We start from the raw sequence: 22,277 nt of genomic DNA on the forward strand, positions 1-22,277 counted from the left end.
AAGCATACTTAACGGCTCCTTTATACCCAGCCTCAGTTGGAAGCCATACATCAAGAAATTATGTTGCGTCTCCTATGTCTTTATTAGTAGCTTCCTTCTTTTACAGTGGGGATTTGTTGGGTTATTTTTGGCCTTATTCTGTAGACATGAAGTGAAATTGTCCATGGCATTTAATCACAACCAAATGTTCAGATAGCTTTGAAACCCATTTGGCATCAACTCAGCATTCAAAACTTTAGAACTTTGCATGTTTACGTTTTTTTGGGGGGTTTGGGGTCAAATCCAAACCTCAAATCCCAGTTTAAATGGGGGAATTTAGTTGCCAGTGGTTGGTACTTTATGCTGGTTTAGTGATTTTAAGCAATGAGCTGCCAATTGTGAACAGCGACTGTACCCCTCCCTTGATATTCTGCCTCCATATTATCAATAAATGGTGTCCAAAGTACAAATGCTGTAATGTTGAATACTTATCTGTACCTCAGTACATGATGATCTGATATGAAACACTTCCTGTGAAATCCCTTTCTCCTGGGGCTTTGCAATCATGCAGTGTGAGGTGTTCCCTACTTTATTCTGAGTTGATTGGGAAGCAAGGCACACACATGACCTCGAAAAGCAAACTTTGTCAGAAGGACCTTTGACCTGTGATATCACTTTCACAGATGCTGCCTGATCTATTGAATATTTTTACCATTTTCTATCTTTTTTATGTGTGTGTGTAAATATATATATATATATATATATATAGTTTTATGCCAAACTTGCAAGTTCAGCTTGGCACTAAAGCTAATGGGTTTAAAGCACACAGCAGCACTTGAACTTTGATATCTCTGGTCTGTGGCAATGCTACGTTACTGTTTATTTGCCTCTCTGGCAAACAATGGAATTCCAACGCGCCATTCATAAATGTACAGGATGTTTTCCACTTTCTTGGCCGCTCCCACTAACTCTTATCAAATTGCTAAATTGATTTATTGCTGATACATGCACCAAAATACAGTGAAAAACTGGTTTTGCATGTCATCCTTACAGATCGTTATATCGCATCAGTGGGGTAGCACAGTGGAGTAGTGGTTACCATGGTGATTTACAGCGCAGGTTCAAATCCCACTGCTACCTGTATATATTCTCCCTGTGATGGGATGAGTTTCCTCCAGGTGCTCCGGTTTCATCCCACATTCCAAAGATATATTGATTGATAGGTTAATTGGTCATCGTAAAATCTCCTGTGATTAGGCTAGGGTTAAATTGGGGGTTGCTGGGTGCGCGGGCCAGAAGGGCCCATTTTGCTGTATCTAAATAAATAAATCAGTGCATTAAAGTAGGTCAAGGGAAACAATAACAGAATGCAAAATATTTTGTTGCAATTATAGAGAAAGTGCATTGCAGGCGGACAGTAACATTACAGCAAAGTAGATTGGGAAGTCAGAGTAACACACACAAAATGCCAAAGGAACTCAGCAGGCCAGGCAGCATCGACAGAGAGGAATAAGCCGTTGATGTTTCGGGCCGAGACCCTTCATCAGGGCAAGGGTCTCAGCATAAAATATCAACTGTTTGTTCCTCTCCATAGATGCTGCCTGACCTGCTGAGTTCCTGCAACATTTTCTGTGCTCTGGATTTCCAGCATCTGCAAAATCTCATGTTTTATGATTATGAAGTCAAAAATGCTCACCTTGTACTAGGGGAGTGTTCAATAGGCTTGTAACAGTGGGATAGAAGCTGTCTTTGTGCCTGATGCTATATGCTTTCAAGCTCCCAATTGGAGGGGGGCAGAAGGAAGTATTTTCAATGTGGGTGGGGTCTTTGATTATGCTGGCTGCTTTACTGAAGCAGGGAAAAGTGTAGACAGAGTCCATGGAGGGGAGGCTGGTTTCCATAATGTAAAATCAGTTCAATTCTTGGAGATATGGGCAAAGATATTGGTGAGAACAATTATTAGTCTCTTGTGATGCCTTCTCCGGTTAAATAACATAATAGTTAGAACTGGTATTTATTGTTGTTTTTCTCATAAATGTTGATGAGCTGAAAATCTACCTCCTGATGTTTATTTGAAAACAATCACTGCTAGAAAAGGGAAAGTTGTAGAGATAATGATAATCTAGACCAGTGAGAGTCCAGTTCTTCAGTGGTGATGTGGAACATGCTGTCAAAAGTGGTGGTGGCAGCAGATTTATTTATAGCTTCCCATGGAGAACCAGATAAAGGTGAAAAAGTTTCCAAGGGAAATGAGTAGAAGGAGGGCATTAATTTATCAGCTTGATTTGGGTGGCAGGGTGGAGATAAGTCTCCACCAAAGGAGGTGTAAGGTGCTCTTTCCTTCTGCTATCCTGCAGGTCTTCCTTGAGCAAGGTGTAGCAGGGTCAGGGTCACGTGAGCCCAAGGGAGCAGGTGATGGATGGGCGTATAAGCAGTTGATGCATATCACAAGGCCTGGTTATGCGATCACTGACACCAGGCAGGCAATCTCTGAAGAGTATTGATAATGGCTGGGGTCACCTATCTTGTAAAAACACTGCCCAGAAGAGGGCAATGGCAAACCACTTCTGTAGAAAATTTTGCCAACAGTAGTCATAGTCATGAGACCATAATTGTCCATGTCCTAGACTCGACACATAATGATGATGATGATCAGCTTGATCACTCTGAAATCTAAATTGTTAAATATTGAGAAAAAAAGCGAAGGGGATTTTTCAATGTGTTCATCTCCATTCCCCTTAAAAACCTTAGCAGGTTGTCAACTGCAAGACCCCAGTAAACTGGGTGTGGCTTTAGTTACTATCTATGGAAAAGGATTCTGTCTTTAAGTCAGATGAGTGCATGAATCATTTATGCTTTGTTTTATTTTCACTCCCCTTTCTCTCTGTACATCTTGCATAGTCTACCCCTCCCAAAAGTTCACCTGGGTCATCTTATCTTTTACAGAGTTCTGTGCACTCATCCAACGGAGACAAACCAAGAAACTCCTCGGAATATCCTATCCACCTCAAGAAGAAGAAGACTGAGGAGCGGGATTCAGTGAATGACTATGTAGGTGCATTATTTGGGAGTTTCCCCCTTTTCCAACCCTGTTTCGTTTCAGTTTGTCACTCTGAATTTGTTATTTACCCTCTGATAAAAGTAGCTTGATTTTTTTTCTCTCTATGTTTTAATTTCCAAACAGTTATCATAGTTTCTAGGGGAATAGGGAGTGTATAAATTCTGATGTTTATCATCTTTGTATTGTGTGGCAGACTGCATAGACTAGAGGATTTTTGCCTTCCATCATTGTTGTCATGTGCTGTCATTATGTTCCCCACTGCCGTGTCATTCTCTGCCCTATGATGAGAGCGTTCAGGTTTTTATGTGATTCTTTCTCTTCATTTTTTCTCCCTGCTCATTTGCTGTCTCTCTGCTCACTCACTCTTGCAATCCCCTCTGTCTCTTTGTCTGTCCACCGTCTCTCCGTCTGCCCCCCGTCTCTCCGTCTGCCCCCTCTGTCTCTCCATCTGCCCCCTGTCTCTCCATTTGCCCCCAGTCTCTCTGCCTGACACCACCAACTTTCCATCTGTCCTGCCCCAGTCCAGTCTCTCGGTCTGCCCCCCCAACCATCTCTCAGTCTGTCCCTTCCTTCTTCTGCTGGTGCCAACTTGCTTCCTCCCCCTTTACCTGCCTGTTCTCTGGCACCTCCCCTTCCACCCCCCCTCCACACTGCATACACCCCTAAACCCAATCAGCAAGTACAAATGAGTGACTGGCTTTTCACTTCCATTCTTCAGGACCTATCCCCCATCACTAATATTCGCATGTGTTATTACTTGGGAATGTATTTTCCTGCATTCATGTGGGTGCTGGGAGATTGGAGTTTGATTCATTGAGATACTAAAACATGCAGAGGTCCAATTCCATTGCATTCCAGCACTGTAAGAAGGATCTTGGTTATTCATTGCAGTTCAGCAGCTCTGCCAGTATATAATAAAAATGTTGCTGCAATATTTGTCAAGTTTAATAAGGTGATAAGTTGTCATCAGCATATATTGATAAGTAAGTCTCACGACACTATTGCCGCACAATTGTTATTTGTGGAACTGATTGGAAACAGAAATGTGACTGTGGTCTGATAACTGAAAATAATTTTATCTGTGTTATCAGGAAACCCATAAACTTAATTTTTTTCCTGTTGTACTTTGACTGACTTAGAATAATCCATTCACTCTGCCAATCTTAGTGGTTTTCTTTTGTCAGACTCCTTCTTGTTCCAGTTTAGAAGACTATTCAATACTGTTTCCTGTGATACGCTGGCTTCTGGGCGTGTCATGGGCAGAGTTTAACACCCTGCTCACCCTCACTCACATCGGTCTCCCCATTTCAGCCAAACAGAAACATTTTCGATTTCAATTACCTTTGTTTTGCTGCAGTGAAACTTTTTTTTTAAAAAGGAAGCTTAATTATGACTCTTGGGCAAAATTTTGACCGGAGATTGGTAGTCTCTGGACTTGGGTGTGTTGTGGTCTGGTGATTACACTCTTGGGCAATGTGTGTGATGTAGTTGTAAAGAGAGTTTGAAGATTAAGGGCTGGGCCAGATGTAAAGTAATTCTGCCAAATTCAAAGATGACAAGTCTCTGAAATGCATAGTAACCACCCGATTGAGTTTTGCTATTGCGGCAGTGGTGTCTGGAATCATGGGGATAAGTTGAATCATAATTGCTTGCATTGGATGTTAGTGATGGTATTAGCTGCCAGCTACATAATCTTCAAAGTCAAAGTAAAATTTATCATCAGAGTACATACATGTCACCACATACAACCCTGAGATTGCTTTTTCTGCGGGTATACATAACAAATCTATAGAACAGTAATTGTAAACAGAGTCTGTAAACAGTAAACCAACTGCACAAATGCAAATAATAAATAAATAGCAATAAATGACAAGCATGAAATAAGATAAAAGAGTATAGTTATCCCCCTTTGTTCAAGAGCCTGATGGTTGAAGGGTAGTAACTGTTCTTGAACTTGGTGTGGTGCGAGTCCTGAGGCACTTGTACCTTCTATCTGTTAGCAGCAATGAGAGAAGAGTATGGCCTGGGTGGTGAATACTGCTTTTCTATGAAAATGTTTCATGTAGTCAGTAGTTAGGAGAGCTTTACACGTAATGTACTGGGCCAAATCCACGACCTTTTGCAGGATTTTCTGCTGAAAGGCATCGGTGTACCCATACCAGGTCATAATGCAGCCAGTCAGCACACTTCCCACTACACATCTATAGAAGTTTGCCAAGGTTTTTGGTGACAGGCTGAATCTCCGCAGACTCCTGAGGAAGTCGAGGCACTGCTGTGCTTTCTTGAAAGTAATTCCAGATCTTGGCAAGCAAAACATGGGATTAAAACTTACTGACTAGTGCTGTTTAATTTCTGTTCCACTAATGGGTTTGTAGGCCACTGGTGATGTTCTTGGATTTCTTCACCGGGAGTGTTTAATAAACAGCCTCATGCAGCCCATGTGGATCATCTTTACCATCCCGACTTTTACATTGGCCGGAGCTGTCCTCGATGAGGTTTCATTGTTGAAGCTTCCACACCCACCCCCCCACCCCAGCTACACTTGGTGGCCACTTTATGAGGTACCTCCTGTACTTAATAAAGTGGCCACTGAGTGTATGTTCATAGTCTTCTGTTGCTGTAGCCCATCCATTTCAAGGTTCGACATTTTGTTTCCAGAGATGCTGTTCTGCACACCACTGTTGTAATGTGTCATTATTAGAGTTACTGTTACCTTAAGCTTAAACCAGTCTGACCATTCTTTTCTGACCTCTTTCATTAACAAAGCATTTCCACCCACAGCACTGCCACTCACGAGATTTTCTTTTGTTTTTCATACCATTCTCTGTAAACTCTAGAGACTGTTGTGCATGAAAATCCAGAACATCAGCAGTTTCTGAGCAATGTTCCCTTTAACTTGTAATGACCAGTGTGCGCAAAAATCTTGTGCGGTGCAATTTTTTGCCTGGTGACGACAACATGTGTGCACTGAATTTTTAAGTGGAAGTAAACCTGAAGATATTTTAAGGATCATAAAACCATAAAACAGGAGCAGAATTAGGCCATCTGGCCCGTCAAGTCTGCTGTGCCATTTAATCACGGTTGATCCTTTTTTATTCTCCTCTTCAACCCCAGTTCCCGGCCTTCTCCCCTTAACCTTTGATGCCATGTCCAATCAAGAACCTATCAATCTCTGCCTTAAATACACCCAACCACCTGGCCTCCACAGCTGCATGTGGCGACAAATTCCGTAAATTCACCACCCTTAATAAACTACCAAGCCCAGTTTGTTGTTCATTGTTTAAAAGAAATAAAATAAATTGGCAAAAAGAACTTTGATCTCCTCTGGGTTTGATCGTTTTCGCTCTCGTTCATCTGCAGTCTTACAAAACATAGGTAGGAGGCCTTTCGTGGGTAATGAAAGATTTTCTCATTGGAGCTTTTGCACACTGCCCATATGTGATTTGTTTGCTAAATTATGCTTTAAAAAATTCAAGTTTGCAAATATCACTCCACTTTTTCCCACTTGCAAATTCTCAGGCAATTTTTGCATCGCAACAATACACACAGGTAACACCAGTTTCTGTATTGTACATAAATATTTCTCATAGCTGCATGTTCCTGACCTCATAAGCTTTCTATGTAGCAGTTTCTACTGTTTCATTAAATCATTCCGTTTTAAATGAACTAACAGTTCTTTTGCGCTTCACGCCCTTTGCTCTTTGGACTGCGACAGTGAATCAATAATTCCTTCAATAAAAGCAATATAAATAAGTCAGTTCTAAAACCTGCAGCTAAGTCAATGCCAACTCCATATTGTCAACACCATCCACATCAGAAACTGGAAAAGGAAATGTGATTGTGTACAATTGTGAAATATACTTAACATGCTGACAAGGTAGAAAGTGACAAGTTTTTGTGCTCAGGTTAAATTCTTTTGTGCGCTAGTAGCAAAAGACGTATAGGCGTGTGCACCTTACAGGGAACATTTTTTCTGAGATACTCAAACCACCCTATCTGGCACCAACTATTATTCCACAGTCAAAGAGACTTATATCACATTTCTTCCCTATTCTGATGTTTGATCTGAACAATAGCTGAACCCCTTGACTGTGTCTGCATGCTTTTGTGCATGGGGTTGTACTAAAACTTAAGCATACAGTAAGCTAAGCAATATTGAGCACTATTGAGTGAGCAGCAAAAGATATGACCTCCGCTAGTGCATAGCTACCTACAAACTGCCTAGTGCAAAGCATGAAGCCATAACTTATTCCCTTTGCTTTTACCACTTGTGACTAGTTACCATAATAAGTGCTCAACACAGAACACAATGCAGATAGAGAACAGATTCATGGATCCTACATTCCAGCCCCCTAATTGTTATACTAGAATAATTACAACTACATGCTACCAAGACACAGGAGGCATGAAATCTCAGCACATACATGGACCATCAACTAAGGTGTAAAAGAAGACAAATGGTGCGAATAAAAAACAGATACTGAGAGCCGAGAACACGAGCTGTGCAGTTGGCGTCACAGGTCTAAGGTGAGAGTGGAGAGGTTTAATAGGATCTTGTGAGGCAAGGGAGGTATCTGTGTGGAATGAGCTGTCAGAGCAAGTGGTTAAGGCAGGTACAATAGCAACTTCAAAAAGACAGTTGTACATGGTTGGGTTGAGTTCTCTGAGCTTGGCAATTTACTTAAATAGGATCGAGGTTTACACCCCTGTTTACTGAAATGTTCGCGGAAAATAGTGCTTCTAGGAATTCTCTTGCATTTATGAGCCGATGCGGGCAAAATTCCAGACCACAACGCATGAAGTTTGCCACACAACAAATCAATGACGCGATTTCCGCCCTGCATTACTATTGAGTTTCCGTAATGGCAACCAGTCAGCTGATTGATAAATATATAAAGGCCAAGCATTCGGAGGACGCACCACAATTAACAGCACACTGATGATGTCACCTCGTATCGTGCTAAAACGTTTGCAAGTAAGTTGCCAGGATTGGAGAACTACTCAACCCAGCCATTAACTACCCAAGCTACACATTTTCCGAATTGGTTTCAGACATCTGTACAGGTATGTGGACTGGAAAGGTTTAGAAAGTTATGGGCCAAATGTAGCCCAGTGTGACTAGCTTAGATGAAAAACTTGGTCATTGTGAACTAGATAGACCAAAGGCGTGTTTCTTTCAGTGTGACTCCGACTCTGACTCTGTTACAGAGATACAGGTAAAACTGATGGAAATGTTTCCATAGCTTAGTGGGCTGAATGGCAGCCGATGTCATCGGGAAATACAAGGGGTGACAGTCGGTGCATTTGGCACCTTCTCTCTGCCACATGGAAAGATGACTGCCCGTCATCTATTACCAAGTGAAGTGCCTGTCTCCCCAAAGAGTTCAAGCAGATAAAAGCAACACAGAGGAATCTCACAGATTTGTTTCTGGTTGTGTTCTGATGATTAATATTTTCTTGCTGGAGACTGCCCAGGTCTGAAATTGTCAGTGGGAGTCTGCATCCTGTAGCATTGAAGAACTCCGTGTCAGGGGGTTCCTGAGCAGTGTCATGGCACTGTGATCTTGAGGGTTGGGTTTCTCTATTGGCTGTGAATCTTTAAATAAGTCTAATGTGAGTCTGGTCTAGCAGGAACAGAGTGTTTTCTGATTAATGTTCCTTCAGCTGTCCAGTAGAAAGATGATCTCATTACTTAACTATTTTTACAGACAGATTGGAAAAGGGCTCTTGATAAACCAGCTGAGGTTGGAGTAAAGAATTTAATGTGTAATGTATTTATTTGCAGCAGTTTGATTATATTGCTCATGAATACAAACACTTGTGCTTGGCTGGCTTTATATAAGTAATTCTGCGCTGCCATCTTGTGAGTGAACTCTAGTGAAAAGAAAGATTCAGAGATCAAGTAGCCGTAAATATAGTATTTAATCAAGAACACTTTTGCTTTTATTGCAGACAAGTCTTGGCCAAAAACGTTGACTGTTTATACCCCTCCATAGATGCTGCCTGATTTGCTGAGTTCCTCCAGCGTTTTTTGTGTGTTGCTCAAGCATTTCAATTATAAGACTGTGGCTTATCTATTCCTCAGATTTTTTAAAAAATAAACCTCTCAGGTCATCCCTCAGCCACCTGTGCTCTAGGGGAAAAAAGTCAGTCTATCCAGCCTCTCCTTATATCAGAAATCCTCATCCTTGTAGATACCTTTGTATCTTTTCTAGGTTAACGACACTTCAATTTACATTTCACCTTTCATGGTTTGGGTTGTCTTAAGTAAAATGACTATTGCAGTACAAGAAAATGTTGCATGCAGCAAATTCCCACAAACCCTCCTGATCTTTGTTTTCACAAAGGACGAAGGAGCAACGCAGTATTGGTGAGGGTGCCAGGGTTAACTCCTCTCTTCTTCAGAATATTGCTGTGGGATCTTCGACATCCAGAGGGAGGGCAGATGGAGCTTTGGATTATTGCTTGATCTGCAAGCTAGCCAGCCGTAGTTCTCCCTCCATATTGCACTGGGGCACATTTAATACGAGATTCTGTAGATGCTGGAAATCCAGGGCAACACACACACAAACTGGTGGAGGGACACAGCAGGTCAGGCAGCAGCTACGAAAATGAATAAACATTCACCATATCGGAGTTTTCATGAAGGGTCTTTACAGGAAACATCGACTACTTACTCATCTCCATAGATGCTGCCTGACCTGCTGAGTTCCTCCACCATTGTGTGTGTGTGTGTGTGTGTGTGTGTGTGTGTGTGTGTGTGTGTGTGTGTGTTAGTTACTCTGGAGCATGTTTATATTTTATGCTTGAGTCCATAAATCACTGATTCTTGAGGTAAGAAAGACTGACATGGCACTTTTCTGTAGCTAGGAATAAAGTCAGTTGGTTTGGTGAAGAAGGAGCATTAGTTTGTGTCAGGGTGACCTCAAAGCCAGGTAATGTTGCTCGGTCCTGAGGGCTCAAGTCTTTGTGTATATACATGAACAGGTGATACAGCTAATATTTACTGTACTGGCATCTGTGTGAAAAGTGGCTACTTGTGTATGCAACAGCTGAGCTGTTGTTTGTGAAGCAGTGAGAGAGCTCACAGGAGAAGAAATTAGGGAGGTATTGATAGGATAATTTGGAATTACTATATTTGTAAATTAAGTATCTCCTTTTATGTTTTAGAACAGATGAGATGGGGTTTCTTTAGCCAGAAGGTGGTGAATCTGGTGGAATTCATTGCCACAGAGGGCTATGGAGGCCAAGACGTAGGGTATATTTAAAGTAGGAGTTCACAGGCTCTTGTTATTAAGATTGTTAAAGGTTACGGGGAGGAGAATGGGGTCAAGAGGAATAATAAATCAGCCATGATGGAATGGTGGAGCAGACTCAATTGGATGAATGGCCTGATTGCACCCATGTCTTGTGGTCTGTACACTGCCATTAAGGTGGTATCTATTTTGATGTTGACAGATGACAAACAGCCTCTCTGTTCATTTGTAATGTATTTCACTGTATGTTTCAATGTACATGTGATTAATAAATCTGAACTTTAAGGGAGTGTGCAAACTGCTGACTACTACCAAGTACTCAGGGCACTGGGACATACAGAGACTGCCTTGGTGGATTAGATTGTATGTTGCGAGTTTCCCAACTCTCCCCCAGCTCCATTTTATTAAATAAATCTGCCCTAAATTTAGTAATTATAGTAATATCTCGGCCCGAATGTAGGTGAGCTGCCAGCTTGTAACTTGGACAATTAGTTGTCTTGGTACAGCTTTAAGTTCTGCAATCTGGCTACCAGTATCTGCTAAATGGGCTCAGTTACTATGATCAGCACCACAGTCCCAGTCCAATGAATCAAATGCATTTGCCAGCTTGTATGTCCTGACACTGGAGATCCTGGAAGTCAAACTCATTAATCTCAGTACTACCATCACATCGACAACAGAGATTTTAAACTTGATTAAATAGATGGCCATCAAAAATAAGCAGCACTCCTAGAATCACGCAGAGCAAGAAAGCCAGGGTCTAGCTTTGCCGGACTAATAATTTGTTTACTCACTTCTTTAATTGTAGCCACTGTACCATTTTCTCATTGTGACCAAAGACATTAGCCACCTAATGATGTATAGAATGTTGGACAATGTGCTGACAATTAGTCGATCACACTGTGACTAAAATAATAGGAAAATTGGCCAAGCTCACCTTGAGGGTGTTTAATACTTTTTTTGGCTTTCAAACAGGACAGTGATGAAGACAAGAGTGATGATAATCTTGTAGTTGATGTTTCCAATGAGGTCAGTAAAATTTTGTCAAAAACAAGACTTTGTCATTTAGAGTTGGTCAAAGCTTTGTCATAATTATTGTCGACCAGAGAAACGCTGGAAAAGGGATAGGATATATTATTTTCTACAATTCAGTGATATTGCGACAAATCTATAATCTAAATCCATATGCCTGCCTTTTCCACCGTATCCATGAGCACTTGCTATTTGTGGAACAGAGTTTAAAATTTCTGCAACCCTCTGCATAAAATTTGCTAAATAACTTCACACCTGAAGTGCTTGGCTATTTATCGTCTGGCTCCCCTGTATGTACAAATAGTATCCCTCTATCCACCATTACCAGTTATTTTTAATATCTTCAAGCCATCAGTGACACCAACAATAACTTCTTAAATTCTAGACTACAATGATCACATCACCTTTCTTATTGTCTGTGCAATATTTCAGTGATCTAGGACTACACTTTAACGTTTATTAAATATCAACAACTCAAAATCCATAGCATGGACAACAAAAATCTCAAACCCAAATCTTCAAATTATTTTGACGGTAATTTTTCCCCTTAGATCAACTAGTAATTAATATAGATTAAAGTATCACTTGTAACGTAAGCTAAAAGCTTTGACATTTCCCATGACCTTTTGCTCACTAAATTGGCTCCTTTCCGAGGATAGTTAAATAATTAAAACCTAACCTTTGTTGAGTTGGCTCGAATGATGTTCTTGTGTTGGCTGGCTCATTGCCCCAGATGAATGCCACCAGAATGGTTGCTGTCCCACTAAGTACTCAACTAAATCTGTTTCAGGCCTAGTCATTCCCTGCATTTGGTGCGCCATTTTCTTTTGTAGCCTGCACATTCTTGGCTTTATTGCTGACCAAAAGTCAGCTTCAATTTTAGATGCTCTTCTCTATAGTGGCCTGGATCTGTTGACTCCATACCAGCTCTAATATCAGGACTTAGCCATGTCTCCCTGAGGAAGTCTGGTTTCTGGTGTTGACCTGTGTCCAACTTGGAGGCTACTTCTGCATCTTATGGCAGATTCCTCAAGAAGACTAAGGGGGCTGTGTGAACCTCTGCAGAATTCCCTGTTGAAAGCCAGCCTTCTGCTCTTGTTCTAGATGAAAGCTGGGTTACAGCCCCACAGTCCTGTATAGATAATATTGGATGCTGGATAAATGGTAGTTAGAACTATTTTTATTATTTGTTTAAGCTGCTTTATGTTTTTAATTTATGTGTGTGTGATGTAAAGAGAAAAATAGTTTCCATTTAACAATCTTTATTTTTCTTTAATTGGCTTCAATTGTTTCTGAATGTTTGAATGTCAAAGATATTGAGAAGCTTCTAATGGTGACAGCATTAAGAGCTGGTATCCCTGGGGACTGTCTAACCAACTGTCAAAGCCATTCTCTGAGCCCCTATCCCTACACTTCGAGCTCCTTCACCATCTACCCATGGTGAAATCTTTGGAGATGAATTTCCAGAAGTCTGTAGATGGAGTTGACCAGGAAAACCAACATGGTCCGGGACAAGGCCTGGTGATCTGAGGGCAACAAAAGATTCTCAAGAATGTTTTCCATCTCCAGCCACAATTAGATTATGTGGAACATGCCTGCTCACCACTGAGAACTGGCCTCAGCCCTAACCAACTTTCCCTTGTGTTGAGGACAGATTGTGTTGGGTGTGCAGTCTCAGAATGAGTTCATAACACTAGGATTTGGCTGACCACTTTGGGTACTGCTGATGGACTGATAGTAAAATGAGGGAAGCTGTAGTTTGATATTAACCATAAGAGAGTATCTGGGCAAAGGAGTAGAAATGTTCCTAAGCCTGTCTCCCTAACTCTTTTCAACAATGTGGACAATGAGCAAGACTTATTTAACCACAGAGTGTACTATCTCCTAACTCATGGAATGCCAAGGCACTTCTTTCTGCATGTCAGTTTGAGATTGGCTCAAAATACTGACCTTGCCATTGTTGCTTGCTTCCAAAAAAAAAAGCTAACTTTAAGATTTATTTTACAAAAACTTGGATTTTGAGGAAGTGGTATGGTGGCAATTTATGGATTTGGGAGCAGGAATAGGCCCATTGACTAGAAATTTGCCTTCAACACTGGTCAATAGGCAGTGATTGTGTTAGTACTCTGAAGCCAGTGGAATAAGTTTCAGTAGCAGAGGAGAAAAGCATTGATGCAGGATTGTAGCATGTGAACATCTTGGCAAGTTTCTCTCTTTGTACACCTACCCAATGGACCAATGATCACACTTATTCCACTGGCCCAACTAGTGCAGCCTGTAGATTGAGAGTTTGTGAGTCATATGTTCTTGCCATCTTTTTATGGATGTATGACTGTTCTATGTTACAGGAGCCTTCATCTCCTCACAGCAGTTCTCCCCAAGCAGCGCATGAAAATGGATTAGACAAGCTCCATGCAAGGAGGAAGACGCAAGTGAATAGCCCCACGTCCCTGGTTACAACAAGCAGCACTCCCCCGCCACTAAAAAGTAAAGAGCCAGTCATGGTAAGTGTTAGTACTGGTTTATTTTTCTCAAATATACTGAGACAAAAGTGGTGACAGAACACACACAGTTCATCACAGTCCAAACCCTCTCCATCATTGAGCACATCTGCAAGGAGCATGCCACAAGAATGCAGCATCCATCATTAACGACCACCACCATCCAGGCCATGCTCTCTTCTTGCTGCTGCCAATAGGAAGAAGGTACAGGAACCTTAGGTCCCACACTGCCTGATGCAGGAACAATTACCCTTCAACTGTCAGGCTCCTGAACTAGTGTGGATAACTTCACTCACCTCAATTCTGAACCGATTCCACAGCCTATGCACTCCCTTTCAAGGACTCTATAACTCAGATTCTCTGTATTATCCATTTAATGATTTAATTATTGTTATATGGTTATGTGCTGTGTTGCTAGGCAATCATGGTTCTTCCACGATCATGATTGTTCTTGGCAATATTTTCTACAGAAGTGGTTTGCCAATGTTTTCTTCTGGGTAGTGTCTTTACAAGATGGGTGACCCTAGCCATTATCAATACTTTCAGAGATTCTCTGCCTAGCGTCAGTGGTCACATAACTAGGACTTGTGATATGTACCAGCTGCTCATACGACCGCCCATGGCTTCACACAGCCCCAGTCGGGGGACTAAGCAGGTGCTATACCTTGCCTAAGGGTGACGTGCCGGCTAGCAGAGGGAAGGAGCGCCATACACCTCTTTTGGCAGAGGCACATCTCCACCCTGCCACCCAATTGTATTATATATTTGCAGATTATCTTCTTTTGCACATTGGTTGTTTGTCAGTCATTGTGTGTAGTTTTTCATTGATTCTATTGTATTTCTTTGTTCTAATGTGAATGTCTGCAAGGATATGAAACTCAGGGTAGTATATGGTGATATAAACATACTTTTTGTGTGTTGGCGCGTAGCCAAGTGGTTAAGGCGTTCATCTAGTAATTTGAAGGTCACTAGTTCGAGCCTTGGCTGAGGCAGTGTGTGTGTCCTTGAGGAAGGTACTTAATCACACATCACTCTGCAATGACACCGGTGCCAAGCTGTATGGGTCCTACTGCCCTTCCCTTAGACAACATCGGTAGTGTGGAGAGGGGAGACGTGCAGCATGGGCAACTGCCGGTCTTCCATACAAACTTGCCCAGGCCTGCGCCCTGGAAACCTTCTAAGGCACAAATCCATGGTCTCATGACACTAACGGATGCCTATTATTAAACATACTTTCAGAACAAATTTACTTTTAACTTTATTTAACTTTGAAATACAGTAAAAAGCTTTTGTTTTGCCTGTCATCTAGACAGATTGTGCCATAATACCACAATTTTACTATCAAGGTAGCAAAAAGAAAACCACATGCAAAATCTCTCTTACTGTTTGTTCTCCCTTTTTATTCACACATTCTGATATATGACTATCCACAAATCATTCTAAGGTCAGGTGTCATACTAAAATGCTGCACCTTGTGTCTTCCTATCTCAATCAGTCTCTGCTGGATTTATAAACTATATTTAAAAACCCTCTAACTGCTGTCTGTGCTCTTGATATTAGAATGAGAAGTCCAGCACACCAGGACTGAAGTCTGGTGTGCCGCCATCTCGGAGTGATACGGCGACCCCCAGCACTAGCGGCACCTCACAGCTGTGCTCGGCACCTGGCAAAGCAGGAGCTGATCCACTGGGTAATCAGACTTTACTGATCTGAGCAGTTTATTTTTGTTTATTGATTTTGGTGACTGTTGTTCTCAGAGCTCCATTTCCACATACGTTATGCTTTTACTGAGGGTGTGCAAGCTAATCAAACTCTCAGCTGGGTTTTGAGGCCTTGCATTTACTGTCAAGGTGATGGGAGGGATTGCCGATGATCGGTAAGACAATGAATTGTCCCGGCCCGAAACAGTGACCCTTCTCCATAGGTGCTGCCTGGCTTGCTGTGTTGCTTTGGATTTCCAGCATCTGTAGATTCTCTCATGTTTAAGGTACTGACTAGTCTGCCCTTTCTGCCTCGACCTGCCCAGCTCTGGTAGTACCTACCTCAGAACTCACAGAACCAGAGTAGAAACGAGTCGTCCTCAGTCCTATGGGACAGTCTAAGGAGGGTGAGGATCTCTGTGTTTACCAGATTAGTGTATGTAGCAGCCTCTTTCAAAGCCAGACAGTCCGTCCCTTACCCCTGCCTAAACATTGCCTAGATGCTCATTCCTCTAAATTACAGTTCTTTTCCTTGTGGTGCACAGTATAACAGTTATGGGGAGAGGGGTTGGAGACAGAAAATCAGCAATGTTTCAACCTTGCAAAAGGCCATACAGCTCAGTCCATCACAGACAAAGCCCACCCCACCACTGAGCACATCTACAAGGAGAGATGATAGAGGAAGGCAGCATCCATCCTCAAGGGCCTTCACCTTCCAGACCATGCTATCTTCTTGCTGTTGCCATCAGGAAGGAGTACAGGAGGCTCAGGTCCCCCAACACCAGGTTCAGGAACATGTTCCTGATGTTCTTAGAGTATTTAATAATGTCTTAAAACTATAGAATAAACACAAGAGATTCTGCAGGAGTTGGGAATCTTGAGCGGCACATGCAAAATGCTAGGAATTCAGCAGGTCAGGCAGTGTCTGTGGAGGGGAATAAACCAGTCGATGTTTCGGGCTGACACCACTCATCAAGACTGGAAAGGAAGGAAGGAGATTTTGTTTTGTTACTGAGTTTACAGTCTGCAGAAAAGAACTGAATTAGAACAAAGTGCATGTTTTGAGCGAAGCATTGCATAGCATTAATGGTACCGTTTTGTTTTTCAGCTTTAGGGTTGAAACCGCCGCTCTCTGTACAGGGAGCTTTCCCAGTGCCATTTGGGATGGTGCACACTGCGGTGAATGGTGGGATTGCTGGTGCTAATGCCTACGGAGGTTTGCATTTTGCTTCCCCTCAACTCAACGGCGGAGCCACAGCGTCCACGTATGGACGGTCATCCGTGGTGAGTCCTGCCTTCTTATTCTACAGAAACATTTTTTTTGAAGACCGAGTTCACAATCTGTAAGTGTATTGTGATCCTTAAGTAAAACAAGAACATATGAAATAGGAGCAGGAGTAGGCCATCTGACCCGTCGAGCCTGCTCTGCCATTTTCTAAGACTGTAGCTAATCTGACCATGGACTCATCTCCACCTACCTGCCTTTTCTTCATTACCCTTAATTCCCCTACTATGCAAAAATCTATCCAGCCTTGTCTTAAATATATTTACTGAGGTAGCCTCCACTGCTTCATTTGGCAGAGAATTCCACAGATTCACCACTCTTTGGGAAAAGCAGTTACTCCTTATCTCCGTCTTAAATTTACTCCCTCAAATCTTGAGGCTATGTCCCCTAGTTCTAAGAAGGAAGGGAGAGGGGAGGATGGGCATCTAAGGATTGATTGCTGGGTAAATGCTTCTTAATAAAGATTGCCTCATTATAGGAAAGATGTGGAAGCTTTAGAGGGTGCAGAGGAGATTTAACAGAATGCCACCTGCATTGAAGAGTGTGTCTTATGAGGAATGGCTGAATGAGCGAGAGCGTTTTTCTTTGGAGCAAAGGCAAACGAGAGGTGACTTGATAGAGGTGTACGAGGTAATAAGAGGCTTTGATATGGCAGGGCATAATTCTCAGGTAATTGGAAGAAAGCCGAGGGGACGTGTCAGAGGTAGGCGTTTTTCTTTCATGGCGAGTGGTGGGTGTATGGAATGTGCTGCCAGGCTGGTGGTAGTGGCAGATGCTTTACGGACATTTAAAAGACTCTTAGATAAACACTTGGATGAAAGAAACAATGGAGAACTATGCAGTAGAGAAGGGTTAGATTGTTTTTGGAGTAGGTTAAATGGTCGGTACAACACTGAGCTGAAGGGGCTGTACTGTTCTATGTTCTAAAGTTTCTGTGGATGGGAATAAGGAATATTTATGACTTCCTGCTTGGGATAGTTGTCAATGCAAGACAACCCAGGTGGATATACTCTAGAATGATGGGATTCAAAACATTCCTCACTCTTTTTTTGGCACTGGGTTTTAATCCCAGCCAGGAGCAATATATGAATTTGAATTACTGTAGACCTGTAGAACTGGATAAGGCAGACCTGTGTGGAGCTCAACATGATCCTCACAGCATATTAGAGATTTCCCTTAAATCACAAACTCCAAGATCTCTTGGTACTGCCAAACATTATACTAATTTTAGAGGAGCCAGGCTTTAAACTTGCTGTAGTTCTGTGCTCTGCACCTCGGTTTAAAATGGAATAAAAAGTTCAGGTACCTGGCCTTCTCTTCATTAGTGTTTTTCTTGTATTCCCAACCAGTTAGTGGGCTCTTGGGGGGATTATCAATTCATTTCAAATACAAAGCTCTTTTACTCTCTGGTCCTCTGGCACTTGGGGCCAAAGAACAGCCCAGTAAATTTAATGAATAACTTTGATTTATATGTTTTCTGAATCCTGGTGGTGTAAGAGATCAACATTAGATGCATAAAAATGACTTGCTGCTACTGTGAGTGTGCCTGAAATGTTTTCCCATTGAGTTGTTAGTTATTGGGAGTCTTATTACAGCAGCCTTGAGGATTATAGGCTCAGTTCTTTCCTTTTATGGAAAATCTAGAAACACAGGTACATGGAGGAGTGTGGGGGAGGGTGCATATTAAATATTGAACTGTGAACCTTAGCCTCTTGACCATAGCTATTTCCCCTGTGCCTTGGTCTGCCTTGAAAGAAAAGGCAAGTTCTCATTTCTCAAATCCAGATCTGACAGTGTTCCAGTTGCTGAGCAATTAATAGTTGAGGCTTACAGCAGAGCTCAATCCCTAAGGAGACTTAAGGTAACTTTGAGTCACGCTCATCTAAGTGGTAAGCTGTGCCCTTTTGTTCTTTTCCTGTCAGGTTTTAAATAAACAACTGGTCTGTAAGACACAGTTCAGAACCTGGAAAAGTGTTTTGAATCATAACTTATCACTGCCACAGTGATAAATTGCATTTATATATATAGCATCTTCACAGTGGCCAAATATCTGAGGATGCATCGCGAGCTTCATCAAATAAAAGTAATGGGGATGGCAGATAATATTAGAATGCTACACTTTGTACCAAGCACAAAACAATAAATTTAGTAATACAACAAAACAACAAAAACCTGATATTAGGAGCAAAGGTTAGAAAAATTAGAGGGTGAAGTTTGGGACCTGGATCCAGAAAGCCAATGAAAATACAATGATGATACAATGACTGAGTGCCCATTACGCCACTGGCATTTAGGGCAGCTGTGAAGATACTCCATCTCTGGCAGTATTCAGAGCTTCCTCTCGGTTTTCACTACTGTCATTCATGCAAGTCCCACTGAAAACTGGGGAGTACTGTTGCACTCAGATGTAGAAGGATTCTTCATTGCTTTTTCCATAACGGTTTTATTTCACCAGGCAGGGTTGTTAGCCCTGAGCTGAAATCCCCGAACCTGGAGGACAGGTGGACCACACTTAGGTTGGCCTCTAACCTTTGACCTGTTTGGTATGGGTGACCCTACCAAGAAGCCAATGCACAAGGCCCTCACTCTAGCCAAGATAGCTCTTCGAGTCATTGAGGCACGCAAGTCTCCAGACCCAATGACAAGGTTATAAAGAATTGCAATGCAAAGGGGAGGCCTCAGAGGGTTGTGAAGCGGTGAGATTATAGAGGTGGACCTGGAGAGATTTGAGAATGTTGATGAAGCTTGGTGACAGAATGACAGAATAGGAACTAGAGTAGGTTAGTAAGCCATAGAACATGGTGGATAGTAAAGGAGAGGAAGGGCTTTGGTGATGAAATATATAGTAAGTTATCTTGTGAGTCATAAACAGGAGGAAATCTGCAGATGCTGGAAATCTAAGCAATGCACACAAAATGCTGGAGGAACTCAGAAGGCCAGGCAGCATCGATAGAAAAGAGTACAGTCGACGTTTCGGGCTGAGACCCTTCCACAGGAATCCTGAACCCGAAACATCAGCTGTGCTTTGTGTGCAGGTGGGGGGGGGGGGAATAGGACTGAATCTGTTGCTCTACAAGGAGCAAAATATTGAAGGCTTGAATGAACTTCTGTGCCACAATCATTCCAATTCCAGGATTACAGAGGATGCAAGGTGAAAGGTTAAGTTAAGCGGGCACTGACATGCACCACGGTGGTGTAAGAGTTAGCGCGACGCCATTAAGCTCAGGGCGTCAGAGTTCAATTCCGGCACCATCTCTAAAGACTTTGTCCGTTTTTCTCGTGACCTTGTGGATTTCTTCTGGGTGTGCTCCGATTTCCTCCTCCCACAGTCCAAAGACATAGTAGGTCAATTGGTCATTGTAAATTGACTAGATTGGACTAGATTGGTTGTTGGGCGGTGCAGCTCGTTGGGCTGGAAGGGCCTGTTTCGTGCTGTATCTCTAAATAAAATTAAATAAATAAAACCAGTAGAAAGAATGAGGAGGGCAGGACTGACATCAAATGTTTTCATCACTTTTGTCCGTAAGGAATTTCTAGAAATGCTATTCATCTCCTTTCTTAACCCTGTTTTTGGGTCTGTCTAGGCTGGTTTTGAACATCACACTCACAAGCGAGGCCCAGGCCTTCCTGGGAGTCTGTCAGCAGCCACTGCAGGAAAGCCGTAAGTACTGTGGGAACTGAAGTAGAACGTGGCTCAGAGGTATTGTTTTGTGATGGTGTGCTGTGTGGCATCTTGCATGAACTGTAACTGTATGTACGGCTTGCTTTCACATGGGAATAAGCATTAGTTTCCATGGGTCTAGCCTTAGTGGGACGCCTTTACAGCTTGGGGCATCGGAGTTTGGAGTTCAATTCCAGTGCCATCTGAGGAGGAATTCGTATGTTTCCCAGTGACCGCGTGGAAACCTCCAGATGCTCTGGTTTCCTCCCACCGTCCAAATATGTTCCAGTTAGTAGATGATTGTAAATTGTCCTGTGATTAAGCTGGTGTTAAACTGGTGGGTTGCTGGCCAGCATGGCTGAAAGGGCCTGTTGTGCATTATATCTCAGAATATAAAAGAATAAATAAAACTCCTGTAACACGCACAAAGCTGGAAAAACTCAGCGGGTCAAGCTGCATCTATAGAGGTAAATGGCCAGATGATGCTTCAGCTCAGGATCCTTCAACAGGATTGGCCAAACTGTCCATTTTCCACCATTGATGCTGTTTAATTTGTTGAGTTTCTGCAACTTTTGTTGTGTTGCTCCAGATTCCAGCATCTGTTTTCCCTTGTGTATTGAATTGGCCAACTTATATCTGCCTAGTCTCTAAAATCACAATGTCATTAATAATAAAAATCTTTATTTTTTGTTACACTGGCAGGGTATTTAGGTAGGTTTGTTTAGGGATTAGAATTGCAGAAATCTGTAAGAGCAACCACTTCCCAACTTGCCCCAAAAATCTGGCAAGTTCTTTCCTTCTGTATACTTGTCCAGATCCCTTTTAAATACCATTTGAATCTGTGCCCCGAACACCCCTTGCAGTGAATTCAAGATCCTAAGCTAACTTAAAAAAAAACTTCTGCCTGTGTCACTTTTGGTTTATTTGCCTACTGTATCTTCTAGTTCTTGGTCCTTCGTCACAGGTGGACACACCTGAGTTGTGGAGAAGGAGAGTGGGGTGGAGTGGTGTAAATAGGACAGCTTGTGTCACTGGTCACCAGTGACTGGAGGAATTGAGGTTCTGGCATTGCAGATGACGGTGAGAATGCTATATAGAGCAATTATGAAGCCTGGCAAGAGTGAGACAAGCTATGGAGCTGACGAAAAGTATGACTAAGGACATGGGTTGCAGATGCTGGAATCTGGAGCAAAGAAGAACAAACTCTGCAGAAGGAACTCGGTGGGACAGGCAGCATGTATCGGGGGAAATAGACAGTTGACGGTTTGAGTCAAGACCTTTAACCTGGGCTGAAAGAGCAGATGGGAGATGACCAAGAAGGAGTGCGACAGGTGATTGGTAGATCCAGGTGAGGATGGGTTACTAGTTGTGATAGCTTCTTTATACCCTAACAGCAGCCATTCAGGATTTTGAGCAGATCACTCTTAAATTTTGGAAATTCCATAAGCTTCATCCTGAGTTTGGGTCATCTTCCTGTGTATCATAATCTTTTGGGGTGCCATTCAATTTTGAATTTTCAAGGCCAATGTATCCTAACCAAGGTGCAGGTCATGGAACTGATCACATGATTCCAAGTATGATCAATAAGAGATCTTGTATATTGAAAATTGTCAACATCATATTTGGAATGTTTATCTAGGCATGAAACTTCATGGGCGTCAGACCAGAGCCACAACAATGGGTGTGAGTGTGTGCTTCTATAAGGCCATAAGATATAGGGGCAGAATTAGGCCATTTGGCCCATCGGGCCTGCTCCGCCATTTTATTATGGCTGATCCCGTTTTCCTCTCAGCCCCAATCTC

At 42.3% G+C, this 22,277-nt stretch overlaps 1 protein-coding gene across 4 annotated transcripts in view; it reads left to right on the forward strand.

Annotated features, from left to right (window-relative positions):
• LOC140188100 (transducin-like enhancer protein 4) overlaps nt 1–22,277 on the forward strand; it is a 196,995-nt gene that overhangs the window by 133,024 nt on the left and 41,694 nt on the right. For 3 of the 4 annotated variants that reach the window (XM_072244055.1, XM_072244057.1, XM_072244058.1), the window contains 6 exons: nt 2,926–3,030; nt 11,272–11,325; nt 13,677–13,832; nt 15,390–15,519; nt 16,638–16,813; nt 20,399–20,475. In XM_072244055.1, the coding sequence (XP_072100156.1) occupies nt 2,926–3,030; nt 11,272–11,325; nt 13,677–13,832; nt 15,390–15,519; nt 16,638–16,813; nt 20,399–20,475 (698 nt within the window). The remainder of the gene's footprint in view (nt 1–2,925; nt 3,031–11,271; nt 11,326–13,676; nt 13,833–15,389; nt 15,520–16,637; nt 16,814–20,398; nt 20,476–22,277) is intronic. The other variant, XM_072244056.1, reaches the window with a different exon arrangement.

The sequence above is a fragment of the Mobula birostris genome, chromosome 26 (genome assembly GCF_030028105.1).
Source record: "Mobula birostris isolate sMobBir1 chromosome 26, sMobBir1.hap1, whole genome shotgun sequence".
Classification (NCBI taxonomy): domain Eukaryota; kingdom Metazoa; phylum Chordata; class Chondrichthyes; order Myliobatiformes; family Myliobatidae; genus Mobula; species Mobula birostris.